General features: G+C 43.1%; 1 protein-coding gene across 2 annotated transcripts in view; it reads left to right on the top strand.

Annotated features, from left to right (window-relative positions):
- smoc2 (SPARC related modular calcium binding 2) overlaps positions 1 to 560 on the top strand; it is a 42,111-nt gene extending 41,551 nt beyond the window's left edge. For both annotated transcript variants that reach the window (XM_036126523.1, XM_036126522.1), the window contains exon 14: positions 20 to 560. In XM_036126523.1, the coding sequence (XP_035982416.1) occupies positions 20 to 40 (21 nt within the window). In that variant the 3' untranslated portion in view covers positions 41 to 560. The remainder of the gene's footprint in view (positions 1 to 19) is intronic.
- Positions 561 to 16,385: the final 15,825 nt, after the last annotated feature.

The following is a 16,385-nucleotide window of genomic DNA, read 5'->3' as shown; positions in this document are numbered from 1 at the left end:
GTCCATTTTCCCTCCACAGAACCCGAGGAAGCAGGGCTAAGACCGACTCCTGACGCTTCCCCTCCCAGTCCGAGGATCTGCCCTCAACAATCGGCAACAGTGGAAACCATAGTATTTGCACTTTGTACTTTAAAAAAAGAAAAAAGAAAATGTAAATTCACTTTGTAGAAATTTAGATATTTAAACAGTCTGCTGAATCTGTGAACGGTGTAGTTAGCGTTTTGTGTCCTGACAACCTTAACACATACAATGTATGTGTCCTTTGTGTGTCTAAAAAGTGTAGTTTAAAAAAAAAGAAAGAAGAAGAAGAGCAGGAATTCAGGTTTGATGCTACTTTTTGTGTCCCAGTTAGCTTTCAAGGCGGATATTTGTATAGTTTGCTCCATAGCGTCGATAAATTAGACCACATCATCTCTTGTCTGCTTATCTGTCACATCTGTTTCCGTGTTTTGTAAAGCAGTTTGCAGGAATGTATTAATAATCATGCAGTAAATCATAAAAGTGTCTCATATGTTCACATGTATTCATCTTTATTAGAAATAAAGAACTCTTTTATACAGGTTGTGTTTTGGGTCTGTCTCGTAAATTAAATAAAGTCAGGCGATCCCTTTGTTTCCCTAAGAACCTAATTTGTGTTTTACAGTTTGCCTCGTCGTATAAATCTTGTAATATCTTTGCCTTTTTGTATTTTCTCGTGCTGCCTTTAATAAAACAGCTTGTCGACATCTTCTCTAAGAGCCAAGGGTTAGTCATACATAGCAGGGGTTGTGTATCTTTCCATTTAACAAAAAGGTTGCCAGTTTCCCCCGAGGCAACATTTTGAATTGCATTGACGAGTGATTCAGTTCTTGTTAGAGATTTTCTTCATGTACTGAAGAGAAAACATGAAACCTCAGTGTGTTACATAAGTCTCTATTAGACAGAGAATAGTTTTCATGATTTATCAATAATTGTCATTTTAGTTTTTTTGGTGAATGATCGGAGTGTCTGTGAATATTTTGTTTATAATGTAACACTTTCTTTTCGCCCTGGTGTATCAATATAATACAGCCCTAAGGCCCAGTTCCCTTAGCCACTTTTTAAAAAGACAAGAGAACAGGGAATTTTTTTGTATCCCAGATCTGTGTTGATTTTATACTGGGATAAAGCTACAAAAAGAGCTATTTTTTGCTTGTATCTACATCTGCTCAGGGTGGCAGTCTGTATAGGGACCCAAAATGCCACCATTTAGGGAGGGTAGGAAAATAGAATAAAATGTTATTTTCATTGTTTTTTATGATAAAGCATAATTTAGCAGTACTCATTTAGCCGTGGGAATGTCAGACAAAAACATATTCTGTGTTTTAAATACAAAGGGAGGACCATGCATTGACTTTCATTGACTTATATTAATTTTAACCCTTTCAATGGCCCAACCCTAGTCCTAAACCTAACCATTCCCACTATATAACTCACCCTAACCTAAACCTAACTGACACCATAGTCCTTAACCTAGCCCCCATAAAAACGAGGACCTGACTTACATCAAAGTCCTCACTTTGATGGTAAAATACGAAAACCATGTTCTCATTCAGCTGCAAGTACAAGTACACACCCATGTGAATGGAGCTAAAGAAAAGAACGATCTGGGTTAGATGGAGATAGACCTATGAAGGGAAAAGCCGGAAGAACAAGATCCGTATTAACATAGATAATATTCAACATTAAGATCAGCAGCTATCAGGATATTTACCACATTCTGTTCATTCAGGGTCTTATAAGAAAAGCTCTTGAATAAAATCTTTTTTTTTAGTCTGTTGGATTTGAACCTTCTTCTAGATGGAAGGAGAGGAAATAAAACTTGACCAGGGAGACAGGAGTCTATATAATGAGGTGAAAACATCTTAACTTCCTAAAGGAAAGGTGGCCTCTCCCCACCTGCTGTGAGATGTCTGGGTTCCAGGTGAGGTCAGCAGAGATGTGGCCTCCTAGAAATGTGTGGCTCTTAAATCTCCAAACCTCCTCACTGTATATCAACAGGGAAGCGTACTAATTATTACTTCTTTCATCTTTGAGGTGCTGAGGTTCAGGTTCCAGTAACACCAGAGTGTCAAGAACCGAGCCTCCTATTTGTAGGCCGACTCGTCGTTAAATCAGACCAACAACGTTTGGTGTCGTCAGCAAACGTGGAGCTGGTGGAGAGAAAGGGGGAACAGTCATGAGTGAAGAGTGAATAGAAAATGGGGCTGAGGACACATCCCTGAGGTGTCCCTGTGCTCACCCATCTGGACGGTCTGTGGTCTGTTCCTGGGCAAATCCAGAATCCACCTGTATGGTGAACTGGTCAGGTGTTTCCAAAACGCCTGACCAGTTAGAGAACTGCAGCAAAGACAAAAACCAGGGGGAAAGAACATGAAGGCTGGATAAAGAGCTGGAGAACCGTACAGCGAAGGAACACAGAAAAGACCGTAACGATCTGAGTCTAATTACTGAATGAAGGACAGGAGGGGGAGAACAGAAGGACGTGGTATGGACAGAACATTTTACACAAAAATCTGACGCTTTGTGCCTGAAAACTGAAAATCTACGAGAATTTAAGCTGGATAATGGTTCACATGTGATCATATCGACACAGAAAAACGGTTCAATCAGCCCATTTGTTGCACTGGGGACTTTTGTTAAAAGCAATATTCTTAATGCTGAAGATGTTTTTCCTCACCAGATAAACGTTTTAACCGCGGCCGGCCATAATTATGAACCCGATCGCTCAGCGAGGTCTGAAAGGATTCTTTGTTGAGCAACAGCATCCAGCTCAGAGCCGCTGCGACACACACACACACACACACACACACACACACACACACACACACACACACACACACACACACACACACAGCACCACTGTACATTGTTTGGTCCCTGCCTGATTAGGCCGGCGCGGCTCAGTAATAAGCCGCGGCTTTTCGCACTTCAGATTCTCGGCCGCTGACCTCAGACTGACCCGCTCGCTCCGGCTTAGCCTCTAATTTATGATTAACACGTCAGCCTCCTTTCTGTGATCTAATCCAGCCCAGTGGTCTGGGTTTAACACCCCAGGGAAACACAGAGGAGAGATCATTACTGACAGTGGATTAGTGCTGGATAACCTTAGACCTTTTTAAACGCTCTCTCTCTCTCTCTCTCGCTCCATCCACAGCAATAGAGCTGGTTCCGCTGCAGCCAGAAAAAAAAGAAAAAAAAAAGCAATGTGGAAACTCTCAGAGGACAGATTAACCCCTGGTGTCTGTATATTAGCTTTAAATTAGCGTCAACATAAATAAGTCTTTCTCAGGGACTTGGATTGTATCCAGCAAAGCTTGAAAAATCCTGGTGCTTCAAGTACAAGAACTTACTGTCCGTCCTGAAATCTTCCAAAACAACAGAGAATAAGTGAGAAGGCTGTATAAGCATTCTCACTGATGACCTGGTAATTGGCTGTGGTTGTTACCATCTAATGTAGAACAGATTACTGGATCAATGTGTGCTTCTGTGCTCATTATCTTATTTCAAGTGCAGGATATTTAATTATCTTATTTTAGGGGTAAAAATAGTCATTCCATTCTTTTTTGTCTCTCTTGTTGTGTCTCTGCTCTGTCTTCTGTAAGCCCCAGTGGGTCGAGGCAGATGACCGTTCACACTGAGCCTGGTTCTGGTTCTGCTGGAGGTTTTTCCTTCCCGTTAATGGGGAGTCTTTCTTCCCACTGTCGCTTCATGCATGCTCAGTATGAGGGATTGCTGCAAAGCCATCAACAATGCAGACGACTGTCCACTGTGGCTCTACGCTCTTTCAGGAGGAGTGAATGCTGCTTGTCGGGACTTTGAAGCAATCAACTGGTTCTCTTATATATGACATTTTTGACCAATCTGTATAATATGATTGAACTTGTAAAGTACCTTGAGATGACATGTTTCATGAATTGGCGCTATATAAATAAAACTGAATTGAATTGAATTGTTGTTTTTCAGTACATGTCAGAGTCCTTGTCATTAATTTAGCTCATATTTTCTTATTTTCCCTTTTGAAAAGCTCTGAAATTATCCGTAGCAGGTTGTGACTGATTGTTTGCTCTGTTAGCCTTTTAGCGGCTGATTGTTTGACGTCTTTGGGTTGTCTTTTTATTTTTTGTTCAGATTGCGTTTCGTTTTCTCCCGTCGGTCTTGTCTTCTGTCTTGCAGGTGTCGCCCCACATCCAGCAAACTCGCCGCTGAAGATCCAACACAATGCCAAACACTCATCAAGAGTGATTTTTTTTCTTTCTTTCTTATTTTTATTTTTTCTGCTCTGGGCAGACGGACGACGCATGTAAACACTTTTTATGACTTGGCTGCATGTCAAGGCCCGGTTTTTCCCAACGTGTTCCCCTGATGGCTTGGACTGCAGCCTGAACTCATGGAGTGGCTGAAGAAAAGCCTCCAAACTTTTTGGCACAATCACCACAACCTTCTCACGGTTGGCACAGCTCCCCATCTCGCTCTCCTTAAGCCCGCTTCCTCGCTTCTCTCGCTACCATGTGCACAAACAGCCGCTGCAGGCACAGAGATACCATTGAGCGCGGTTTGTTGGCCCACGCTCGCGTGTTTAAACGGGCAGAAAGAGGAACCCAATCACGCTGCTGGCAGGCCGTGGGCTGTGGACTCATGCAGAAATTACTGTCAAAAGCCATCAGGGCTTTAATAGCCTCTGGCCCAGCAGCGGTTCCCCCCCCCCCCCCCCCCCAAAGAGGTTCTGGTCTGTGGGTAAACAGCTCGGGGGCAGCCTGCACCCTGGGGCCTTCTCTGTTAAACCGTCTCCTGCTGCGGCTCACACACCTGAGAGCGGTCGGCCCAGCAGAAAACAGACAGTAAATAAATTAGTGAGAGAGTGAAGCTGCCTAATTAAGGGGCTGCGTGAGTAAAGCACATCATCCAAAGGCTGTTCTGATTGGCTCCGTCTCCACATATTCAGCTGAGTCAAAGCAGCTTCAACACAAGAAGATTTACTTCATGATGTTTTCCTTTTAATGTGGATATATGCTGGAGATGCAACAGTGGAGCAGTTGGTGAGGAAGTCCTGGGTTCAAATCCCAACCTGGGCTCTCTCTGCATGCAGTCTGCATGTTCTCCGTCTTTCTAACTTGACCCTAGCCAGATGAATTTCACTCCGCCTAACTCCACTCATCCATCTGGAACAGATCCATATGAGTGGCGTTTTTGAAGGCTGGGCCTTATCAAAAATCCTTGCATATGATTGGATAAGCCACTTGTCTGTCATTTTTATCGACGTGCTATTTCAACCACTCACACCGAAGCTAACCCGTGACGCTGATGAGAGCGACGCAGGAAAAAACAAAACTTGCCAAATCCATTCGGGAGAAGGGTGAAAACATGGTTTCCACCAACAAAAGCCTTCAGAGCCGTTCTCTGATGTTCTTTTAATGAAACAATATCAGATAGATTGGACAACACGGAAGAAATAGCAGCATCAATGTTAACGCTTGCTTCCTCGACGAGCCGCCATTGCTATCAAAACAGTCTCATGGTCGCTTCTCCACTACGTCACATCTATGAAACTCCAGCCCTGCATCCTGATTGGCTGGACAATAAAATTGGTTGGAGAAATCACTTTCTATGGGAGAGGTCCCAGATGGATGTGAGTGAAGCTAAGCGGAACGAAATTCATCTGGCTAGGCTCAGGTTGTCCCTGCCCCACCTTCAGTCCAGAAACATGACTGTGAGGTTAACTGGTCTCTAAATTATCCTTAGACGAGATCAGGGCTGTTTGTCCTGTTTGAGTCTGTGTTGGACTGCTGGTCTGTCCAGGGTGGACACCAGACCCCAGCAACCCTGAATGGATGAATGGATATAGATGATGGATGGATGGATGGATGGACAGATGGATGGACGGATGGATGGACGGATGGATGGACAGATGGATGGACGGATGGATGGATGGATGGATGGATGGATGGATTTTCTAACACGTCTATTCTTCCATAACTTTCTCCCTGCTGGGTTCCTTGGTCTTCATGGTTCTCTGATGTTCTCTAACGAACCTCTGAGGCCAGAAACAGAACAGCTGCTTTGCATTAAAAATACACAGAGGTGGACTCTGGGTACCAATTAGGTGATTAGTGGAAGATAATTGATTGCCCTGGGTTTATAGGAGTATCAGAGGGCTGAATGCTAATTCCTGCACCACTTTTTGGAGCTTTTCTTAAAAATGTAGTGAACCTTTGGTTTGCAACATGATAAACTGGGAAGGTTTATGGGGTGTGAATACTTTTGGAAGGCACTGTGATGGTGGTTCCTTTTTAGAACCTCTGAATAAAGAAATGAATAAATCAACATGAATATCTCAGTGTTAACATAAATGCATGATGCATTATAATAAAACACAAAATAGATGCATCAACTAACAACATCAAACCGTCTTTATGCTCAGACAAATTTCTCCAAAACTCTCTTTTTTAGATCTTCACAGGCTTCTTCTCTTGACACGGCTGCATCCAGCATTACGCACCGCTGGCAGAACAGCAAACCCTGCGAGATAAAACGCTCGGCTCCAGATAGGAGCGTCTGCGGTGCAAGAAGGGGGAACGCCGGTGACATGATGTGCAGCGCTTCTCATTCATGTGTTCCAGCTAAACGGGGAGGGGGGGGAAAGTGCAGGATCTGGGCTGACATCACAATTTCCCGCGGCGATAAAGAGACTTTTGTTTGATAGGAGGAGGCGAGGGCTAGAGAGAAAAGAAATGACGGGGATACAGGCCGAGCGATATGGGCAATTAGAGGAATGGAACCGCCACAGGACGACAGTATCTACGACCTTAACATCTTCAAACACCTACAATCTGCCCAGTGAGTCAGATCCATGACGGAGAAAGGAAGGGGAATCATAACAGGACGCAAAAAGTCTATTTAATGTTTCTAAGAAAAGACTGGTGGTTTTTGTTTCATCTGTGAACATTTAGGAGGATTACAACACCTGGGTCTGCAGCCTGGAGATGGAGAATGAGCATGAGGAGGGTACCGGCCCTTTAATCTCACACTGCTCACCCTCTAACATGATATGAGAGTCTCCTGTTTGAGCTTTAGAGGGGCTGAGGAGGAGAGGAGGTAGGTTAGGGGGAGGAGGGGGAAGCTTTCGGGCCTAAACCCAGGGGATTAACGGGGTGACTTCTCCTCAGGAATGTTCCCCTGACAGCCAAGGCCCGCCCACCCACAGCTGCTCGCCCCAGACAGGTGCACGGCCGAGGCGAGCCGGGCGGTGGATGTCTGAGTGCGCCTGTAGGGTTGGTGGTGGGCGGGAGGGGGACGGTGCGGGGTGCAGACTTCCACGAATCCCGATAAGAGCATCAATGGACCACTGAGTCCCCCAAGTTAACCAAGGCAGTCCATGCATCTCCTGAAAACCGTAATCCTGGAGGGAAACCTGGCCGAGACTGCAGGAGACGTGACACCAAGGCAGAGGATCACCTCCCAGCAGGAACCATGGAAGCATTTGGTAGAATGGCCTAGTCAAAGTCCAGGTCTCAATCCAACTGAGCATCTTTGGTAATGCTGCAAAAGGGATGTTCACAGATGGTCTCCATCCAGCCTGAGCTTCAAAGCCAAGCCAGAAATCATCAGTGTGTGCAAACGGTGAAGACGTGGCCCAAATGATCTGCAGCTGGGATTGCGTGTGGAACGGCGGTTTGGCTGGGGAGGGAAGGGGATGGATACCAACACTCACCACACTTTGCAGGTTTTGATTATTGTTTTATTTAAAACTATGCCTCATTTCCATTCTGCTTTCACGTCTGTTTGCTACGTTTTGTTGCTGCGCACAAAAGGACGTTTCTGTTTGAAATCTGACAAAAACGAGAGAAAAGCTCTGAGGGGTAGAAACACGTTTACAGGTCCGCTCCAGAGATTTATGCAATCAGCAAATAATCCGTGCACCGGGATAAGAAACTCTTACAAACACCTCCTAAGCAGATTGAGACGCCTCCAAAGTGGAAAACCGAAGCTTCATGAGAAATTATTGAGCTGAAAAAGTTGGAGTTTGGGCTCAGACACAGGCCTCTCTGTTGCAGCAGAACAATGCCCATTTTCTCCCACTCCAGTCATTTCATCAGCATGTTATATAAAAATCAGAGCGGGCAGCATTTGGTGCAGGAAACCACAGCATCATCCTCCGCCTCTATTTAACCCCCTAGTGAAAATGTGCAAAAATGTATTGAATTAATATTTTATTACAGCAGCATAAACCTGCAGATGATTTTCTGGATAATCAGTTTTTTATTTGAGTCACAGGGATCTATGAGGCCTGATTTAAGGAGCTCCAGTGTTTGGGCCCATGGCATAATGAACTTCCAGGAGTTCCAGGACCAGTTTTGATAAAAACCTGGAGTAAATGGGTCGTTACTGAGTTCTTCCTCAGGATGATCCAAAACACACAGCCAACACAATCAACACAGAAATGGTGTGTTGGCCATCTTTCCAGACAGAAAGATGGCCTCCTTCCAACTTAGACCTCACACCATATCCTAATTAACTCCTTGGGGTGAAAACCAAGGATCCAGGAGGTTAGGCAAAGAGTAATTATTTTAAAATCAGCATTTGGGGCCAGTATTTGGGTCATTGACACTTTTGTTGAAAACAAATTCTCTTTATCTCTGTTTTAATAATGTTCCTGCTGTTTATCTTCTCTGGGTGTTGCTTCATTAATTAATTCCTTATGTTTAGTTACTTATGTTCTGTTCTTTGTTCATTTGGATTTATTTCTCTCAGCTTAGTGTTCATCATTGCCTCTTGGTTAGAAGTTTATTTGCATCTCAGTTCAGCTCTGCTCATGTTAATTAGTCTCCCTTCCTCAGTCTCCCTGTGCAACGTCACATTATTTCCTGATTAACTCACCTACACTGTCATTCTCCACTTATCCCTCAGTATACATCCCTTCTGGTTCTCATTCCCCAACGCTGTTTTTTTTCTGTGTTTCTGTCCCATTCCTGGTCCGTTTCCATGCCCGTAACGGCCTGTTGCTCTGCCTCTGTTCCATGTCAGGTTCTCCTTAAGCAACTCCTGTAAGTTTGAATTTTATTTTCATTTCTATAGAGCCTGTTTTCTCCCCAGTCAATCTCTGGGTTCTTCACAATATGAATCATGAGACCTTGTCATGGAATTTGTTTTTACACATTGAGTAAATGTTCGAACAGCAGAGCCTGTCAGTTTTGAAGGTTTTTATTGATCTGACATCATGTTGCCACAATAAAAGCCTTTTGGACATGTTTACCAGATGATTCAGTAAATGTGGATGACACTATGTAGTCTTAATCATACCTGTGGAAGAATGAGCTCCTACCTGTATATTTATCGCTTCTGAAAACTGGAAATCAAAGAATTAATTTCCCTCATTCTTTTTCCCCAAGTAGATTAAATCTATAAAGGTACACGCACAACAGTTATAGTAACATCTCAGGTTGCAACACAGAACAAAAAGCACTGCTGCTGGTCTACAACAGCCTCTTGTTCAGCAGCAGAGGAAAAAATCCCTCACAAATCTTCCTTTGAAGCCGGTGGGATTCCTGTGTGTGTGTGTGATTGTGCTTCTAAGATGTTTGATTGATAGAGGGTCTGTGAAATGTGACTCTTTGTTTTGCTCCCTCTCTGCTGACCTGCCCTGTCACGTCTCCCCCTGTTTTGAGAATCAGGTAGTCTATCCAAACATCTGGTGGGACAACACGGAGCTCAGGTGGTGGGACCTGAGCTCCTGAGGGGTCAGAGATGATAAACCAGGGTCACTGTGGCATCCAGGTGGATGCTCTGGAGGAATGCCAGCAGCTTTTGTTACTAGAGGGAAAGGAAACTACAGGAGAGAAATTAGGCTGAGATGCAGAAGCTTGTTTTCCTTTTCCTACAAGGAAAACTAGAGATTCAGGAATGAAATTTAACAATATGAATCAAATAATATATAGGCTGTAAAATATTAGCTGTTATAAGCTCTTAACAAATTCAAATGATTTCTTATTTAAAAAAAAACAAATGCATATCTTTTGCATATTACATTTATCCACAAAATAACATACATATCTGCTCATTATGCAGAACGTATGTGTCCACCAGGAGTGTATCATGTCTTTTCTGACTGAACCAGGCATTAACAGGTGAGCTAAAAACTGTTCATGCACCTTGCAGATTTAAGTTTGAGTTAATCTTTTAATTTTACCAGCATGTCTCAACTTGAATGTCTTAGAGAATCTGTGGTAAAGATTAGAGTGATGGCAAGGAGGCCTTCCAACCTCCAAGACCTTCAAACACCAGAGGAAACATGCTAAACAGCTAGATAGCTTTCCTTCCAATAAAAATGTTTCCACTAATGTATTTAGTATATTTAGTATTTTAGTATAAAGTATAAATGATTTTTAATTAAAACAGAAACAGGTTTTCTTTGAAACTGTATGCTCCTTTTACATTGTCTATTATGTTCAAGGAAGACTTTTTTCTCAAAACAGGAAACAGACTTTTGATTGAAGGGATTTCAAATCTAATCTACCAGCATGATGGACATTTTTTTGGCTTTAATGTAAAATCCGACCAGCTTTTACTCGACTTCAGCTGAACTGAGTAATTTACACAGTGTGATAATAAGCACCAAAAAACACATATTTTTAAATGAAAACATCCCATCATCTGGGTGTGAGTGGAGCCCCCTAGTGGTCCTCCACAGTGTCACCTCAAAACAACAAATTGGCCTGTTGACAGTGTCTACTGGTTGTTAAAAACCCTAAAGTGCCTTTTTTTTGCTGTGCTTCTCTAACAGCTGGCTCTGGAGATTTTCACCTCTATCATCGTCCAGCTGAGCCAAGGCAAGGTCTACGTTGGTCCTCCATGTTCCAGTTTTTTTAAATATTTTAATCACTGTTCAAATCTATGTCAGTTCCTGACATAAAAATCATGTCCTCTGCCTTACTGGAATGGCATATTCTCATCTTTCCCATTTTTCATTTGACTCTTCAGTCAAAGAGGAAGTAAGCCACCATGATAAGTGCAGTTATTAAAGAAGGAGCCAGGAAAAGGAGGCTGTCTGCTTCCTATCACAGCTCCTTTAGCATAGGAACCTCACGATGTCCCTTACCAGTGCTATGGAGCTTTAAGGAATCCCACAATCCTTCGCGTGACATGACTAATAAGCACAGCCTTCCTGATGGAAATAAACAAAAATGTCAGGAGAGAAAGGAGTGCTCACTTTGTAGTTAATTTTCGGAAGGCTGTAGGCCCGGATTTGACTCGCATCATCCATGAGCGTTTCCGTCACATAATGGCGTCGGAGTTAAAAGCTGTCCAAAATCATCACAGCAGCCCAATGCACCTTCCGGCAAACAGGAAGTCATGGATTACTAATAGACTTTCTAGACACTGAAAACTTTAGTTTTAGTCACCCGGCACGTCCAAGGACAGGACTATGAAAGTTGCCTCATGTTACAGCATGGTTCCTAAAAACACCCTGTAGGTTCCATGAAAGTTAATTCTGAACTTTCCCTCAATCAGGTTTGCTTTATCATTAGGGGTCCCAGTAAGTTTGCCACTATGTGTGAGATTATGTTTTAAAGCTTTTCAACATCTTTACTGGAGTAGCTAGTAATGATTGAGGGCACTGCTGCCACAGATAAATAAAGGATGATCAGATATGGATTAAAAACTTCCATTAATGTTTTCAGATTAGGCGGTTGGTGCTCTTACATGAAGACACCGTCAACTCTCCGCCGCTCTGCAGTCATTCCAGACATGCAGGATGGATTTTCCTTTGGGCACAGAAATGAGGAACGCAGTGTTGACAAAGCAGGTGTGTCCCTGCCCCACCACCAACCAGGCTGTTTTGGGCAGATCATCCAGGCATCTGAGCAGACCACCGGGCAAGGCTTTGTACTTTCCCCCGAGTCTTACTGCTGAGAACTGGCTTAGAACAAGTGCGGGATCCCATAACTCTGCCGCCCTGACTCACTGCACACATTCTGAACAGTGTATAAACAAGAGGAAGCAGGAAGGTAATTCATTCCTAATTATTAATCCCACAAGCTTTGACTAATACACGCACATCCACTGGAGCTCAGAGACATCTTCTCAAAGCCTGCCTATTTAATAAATTACGTCATTATTTGGATTTACCTCACATGAAGTTTGATTATATTTACGAGTAAACATTGCACAGTGCCTCCATCAAGTATTTGGTCACATTGCAACCACAGACTTCAATGACTTTATGTTACTTCTTAAAGTAATTGTGAAGCGAAAGAAAAATGATGGTTGGACGTCTTGAGCTGCAGCAGGAAGTCCAGTCTCTGCTGGATCAGCTTCCAAACAGAGTCTAGGTGTGAGGACCATCTCAGGTCCAGAGAAAAGGTGATTCCTAGGAACCGGAAGTGACACAGTTCTCCAGAAGTCATCTGCACTGTCATGAGGTTAAGTTGTCCACTCTCATCCTTGAGCAGACCCATGACAGTCATGTCATCTGGGAACTTCAGGAGTTTCACAGATGGTGGTGGACAGCTTGGTGCGCTCCCTGCTGAAGGCCCATGATGCATCATTCAGATCAGGAGACAAACTGGCCTAAAAGCAGGGCTAGAACTGGACTGAAGAAAGCCATCCAAGAACTTCAGCAACAACTACCTACATGTGGAGAGTCACAGCGACCAGCGGCTCAGCAACGGCTCAGATCTCCCTGACACCTTAAACAGCTTCTTCTACGCTTTGACTCTCCAAGCTGCAGGGAGCCTGAACATCTTCCTCAGTCAGAGGAGCACCATCAGCCTCTCATCCTGCTGCTGCACCACGTCACCTCCTCCTTAAAGAAGGTCAACAGCAACAAGGCTGCAGGTCCAGACATGGTGTCAGCCCAGATGCTTAAATCATGTGCTGACCAGCTAGCAGGGGTCTATCCGGACATCTTCAACCTCTCCATGATTCTCCACAGATTCTCGAGCGGATTTGCATCTAACCCATTTTAAACACTTTGAGCTAAGCCCTTCCATTGTAGCCCTGGCTGTAGCCCAGATTCTCTTCTAGAATTGTCATTGTCTCTTGCTCCGTCCATCTTTTCATCGATCCTGACCCCCTCCCTCTACAGTGTATCGTCTAAAAGTGGCCTGTGCCAGACTGTAAATAATACCTCTCATGACTTCTTTTAAACAGTGACACTTTTCCATCTAACTCTATTTTAAACTTTCCAACAGTGTCATCCCTGACCCTAACACCTCATAATGATGTACTACCTTGTGTTGGTCTATCAAGTAAAAATCCTATAAACTTCATTTAAAATTGTGGTTGTAATGTGACAAAATAAGAAATAGTTCATGCTGTGTTAATACTTTGCCAACCCACTGCTTATATCTAATACTGTAGACGCATTTTCCTCCGCTCCATCCCTGCCTACAGTTCTCAGGCCGCGCTAATCTGCCCGCCTCATTCTTTCAGGTTTAATGATTCATTAGATCCACCGAATCCAGCAAAGCAGCAGCTCTTGAAGGCCTTGTGGTCACATTGTTCAGACACAGTGAGCAGTCAGTCGCTGTAATCCCTGCTGAAATGCCCCTGAAAGAGGCTCTTGTAGCTGTCGCTCCTTCGCCGGCTAGAAAACGTTAGAAGTCGGCCTTGTGTGAACGTTCGCCGTCAGACAGCTGCTGGTGAAAAGAGCTGCACCGGTTCTCTGAGGAGGGGTGGTGGGAGATTTCACTGTTCATATTTTCATTTTCTTCATCAAGAACCCGAAGGAAAAGGCTTCAATTCTAAAACTTTTCATCCACATGTTATCTTCACTTACACAGTTGTCTAAACAGATACTACAACTAATAATTCAACCAATTAAAACACAGGAGACAGACACTGTTAGATCTTTGCACTGTTTCCATTGTGTCAGAACAAAATACTTCAACAAAGCTGTCTTTTAAAACGAGCAATTAAATTATCGATGGGTAAAGAAAAAAACATTGCTGGCTTTCCGCTGCTTTAGTCTTTTAGACTTTTCATGTTAATTCATTATAAATCTCTAACCAGGAATGTTAATATATTTGAGTGGTCATTCATTTAGTTAATCCAAAATAACAGATATTTTCAGAATTAGTATGTATGTCCTGATCTGATGCCAAATAGCAGATCAGGTCCTGATACCTCTATTATAAAATCCAGTCTAGTAAAAGTATTTTTCTACCACATATTTAAAACAACAGTTGAGAAAATTGACCACTTAAACAGCTATTGCATATTGGCCTTCCCATTGCCAAACAATCAACCCTGTCCCTGTTCTCATATAGCAGCAATAACCCAGTAGGATTAGGGAATCTCATGTTACGCTATGCAGTCGTTCTGTCTGCACTGAAGAAGATCGGACTCACCTTCTGGATGCTGTTGGCTGAGGCACTTTTATCTGAGGTGCTCAGGCCTGATTTCTGATAAACTAAGGTACTAATTATCTGACTACTTGGAGGCACTCATAGACTGAATGTGCATTTTGAACTTTTATATCCAGATTATTAAGTACAAAACTAGAATTAATAAGAGACGTTGTGTCATTGGTTGGTTGTGTGGTCACTTCATTCTGGACTTTGATATTAAAGAACTAATTAAAATAACTTCTTATAATTCATGCACTAAAGGGACCTGCTTCGGTAGCGGGACCAAAATTTATCAAGAACCAAACCAATTGGAAGAATAGCTACGCTGTGATTTTAGTATAAAAAATACTTAAAGGATTTAGCACAAGCTGGTGTATGTTAAAGTAAATACATGTAGGCTTTGATAAATTTGCATTGAAACAAAATGAATCTGTACATATATAAACTCTTCCTCAGACTCCCAGACACCAGCGGATGTGTCGCCAAGTGAAGAACCTTCCCTTTCATGGCAGACGAGGGATGTTAGGGAATGGCGAAACATGTTATGACAAATTACAGAAGACAGTTGTGCCACTCTCATGCCTAGATGGCTGCACACAATGCACTTCTTTGAGAGTGTCTTTTTTTTTTTCTTTTCTTTGTATGAGATTCCGTCACATGGTTCCAGGGAAGGTCCTGGGGATTCTCTGACACCTAAACCCACAATCACACCCTGGCCTCATGGCCCCCATCACCCCCACATCGCTCCCATGCCCCTTTCACCACCATTTCTATCAAAGGCTCAGTGTGAACTGTGGATAGATGACGGCAAAATAGGATTTTGGGCGGAAGAAAAATCAGGAAAAGCAAAATAAAATGGAGGAAGCAAGTGATACATTAATTAATGGATGATAGAGCTGAATACTGGCGTTGGTATAAAAAAAGCCATTATCAAACAAAAAGCTTGTTTCATCAAACACTAAAACATTTTATAAAGAAAAAACATAAATGTCCTGCAACATAGTTGCCTTGAATTTATACAGTTGTAGTCAGATGTCCATCCATCCATAGGAGGGCTGGTGCTTATCTCCAGTGTTCATTGGGAATGTGGAGAGGCGGGGGACACACTGGATAGGTCGCCATTCCATGTCAAGGCAAAGCTTCAACCATCTAGAGTAAAATTATTCCTAAGGACAAAACCCAACAAGAACTGGGTGCAGAGCTCAGAACATTTTCATACTGTTCTTGCTTCCTCTGGGTCAAAATTATAGATACCATCTTGAACATCTGCAAACATGTTGTTAAATCTATCTGAGGTGCTGAAGGCTCTAGATCAGGGGTCTTCATCTCCAGTTCTCAACGTCCGATTTCCTGGAGCCTTTAGATGTGACCCTGATCCAGCACACCTGAATCAAATGACCAAATTACCTCCTCAGTTTGAGGTCAAGTTCTCCAGAGTCCTGCTGATGACCAGATTATTTGACTCAGGTGTGTTGAAGCAGAGAAACATAGAAAAGTTGTAGAACAGCAGACCTCGAGGACTGAAGTTGAAAACCTTTGTTCTCGAGTGTATTTTAATTGATCAATATTTAGGACAATGAGATTATCCTGAGAACATGAACAAGGATCTCAGAAGATGACAGATTTATACAGGTTAAGAAAAATGGCCTCACCGGTCCAAACAATCATACAGTCAATCAGATGTGTCAACACTCTACAAGGTGTTGAGAGAGGACTCAAAATGTCATAAACACATAGGAGGAAACTGGCTACGATGTTCAGGAACAACCCAGGAACCACCAAGGCTCCAGCAGCATCCCATGAACTAGAATAGCACTAGTGTCACTAGGATCTCTGGTGTCATAAGAGATAAACATCGTCATAAACGAAGAGGGTGTCTACCAAAATGGAAGCCCTGCTCTGATAATCCAGACCTTTGAACCCAACTGAGGTCTGCAGCTTTCCAACGTAGACAAGCCGAGCAACTCCAGGAGGAAAGCTTGATGTCAGATGAGACAAAAGGACAGGAATGACTGGTAG

This window comes from Fundulus heteroclitus, chromosome 22, assembly GCF_011125445.2.
Source record: "Fundulus heteroclitus isolate FHET01 chromosome 22, MU-UCD_Fhet_4.1, whole genome shotgun sequence".
Classification (NCBI taxonomy): Eukaryota; Metazoa; Chordata; class Actinopteri; order Cyprinodontiformes; family Fundulidae; genus Fundulus; species Fundulus heteroclitus.
Note: the sequence above shows the minus strand (reverse complement) of the source record. Positions and strands in the feature narration are given on the sequence as shown.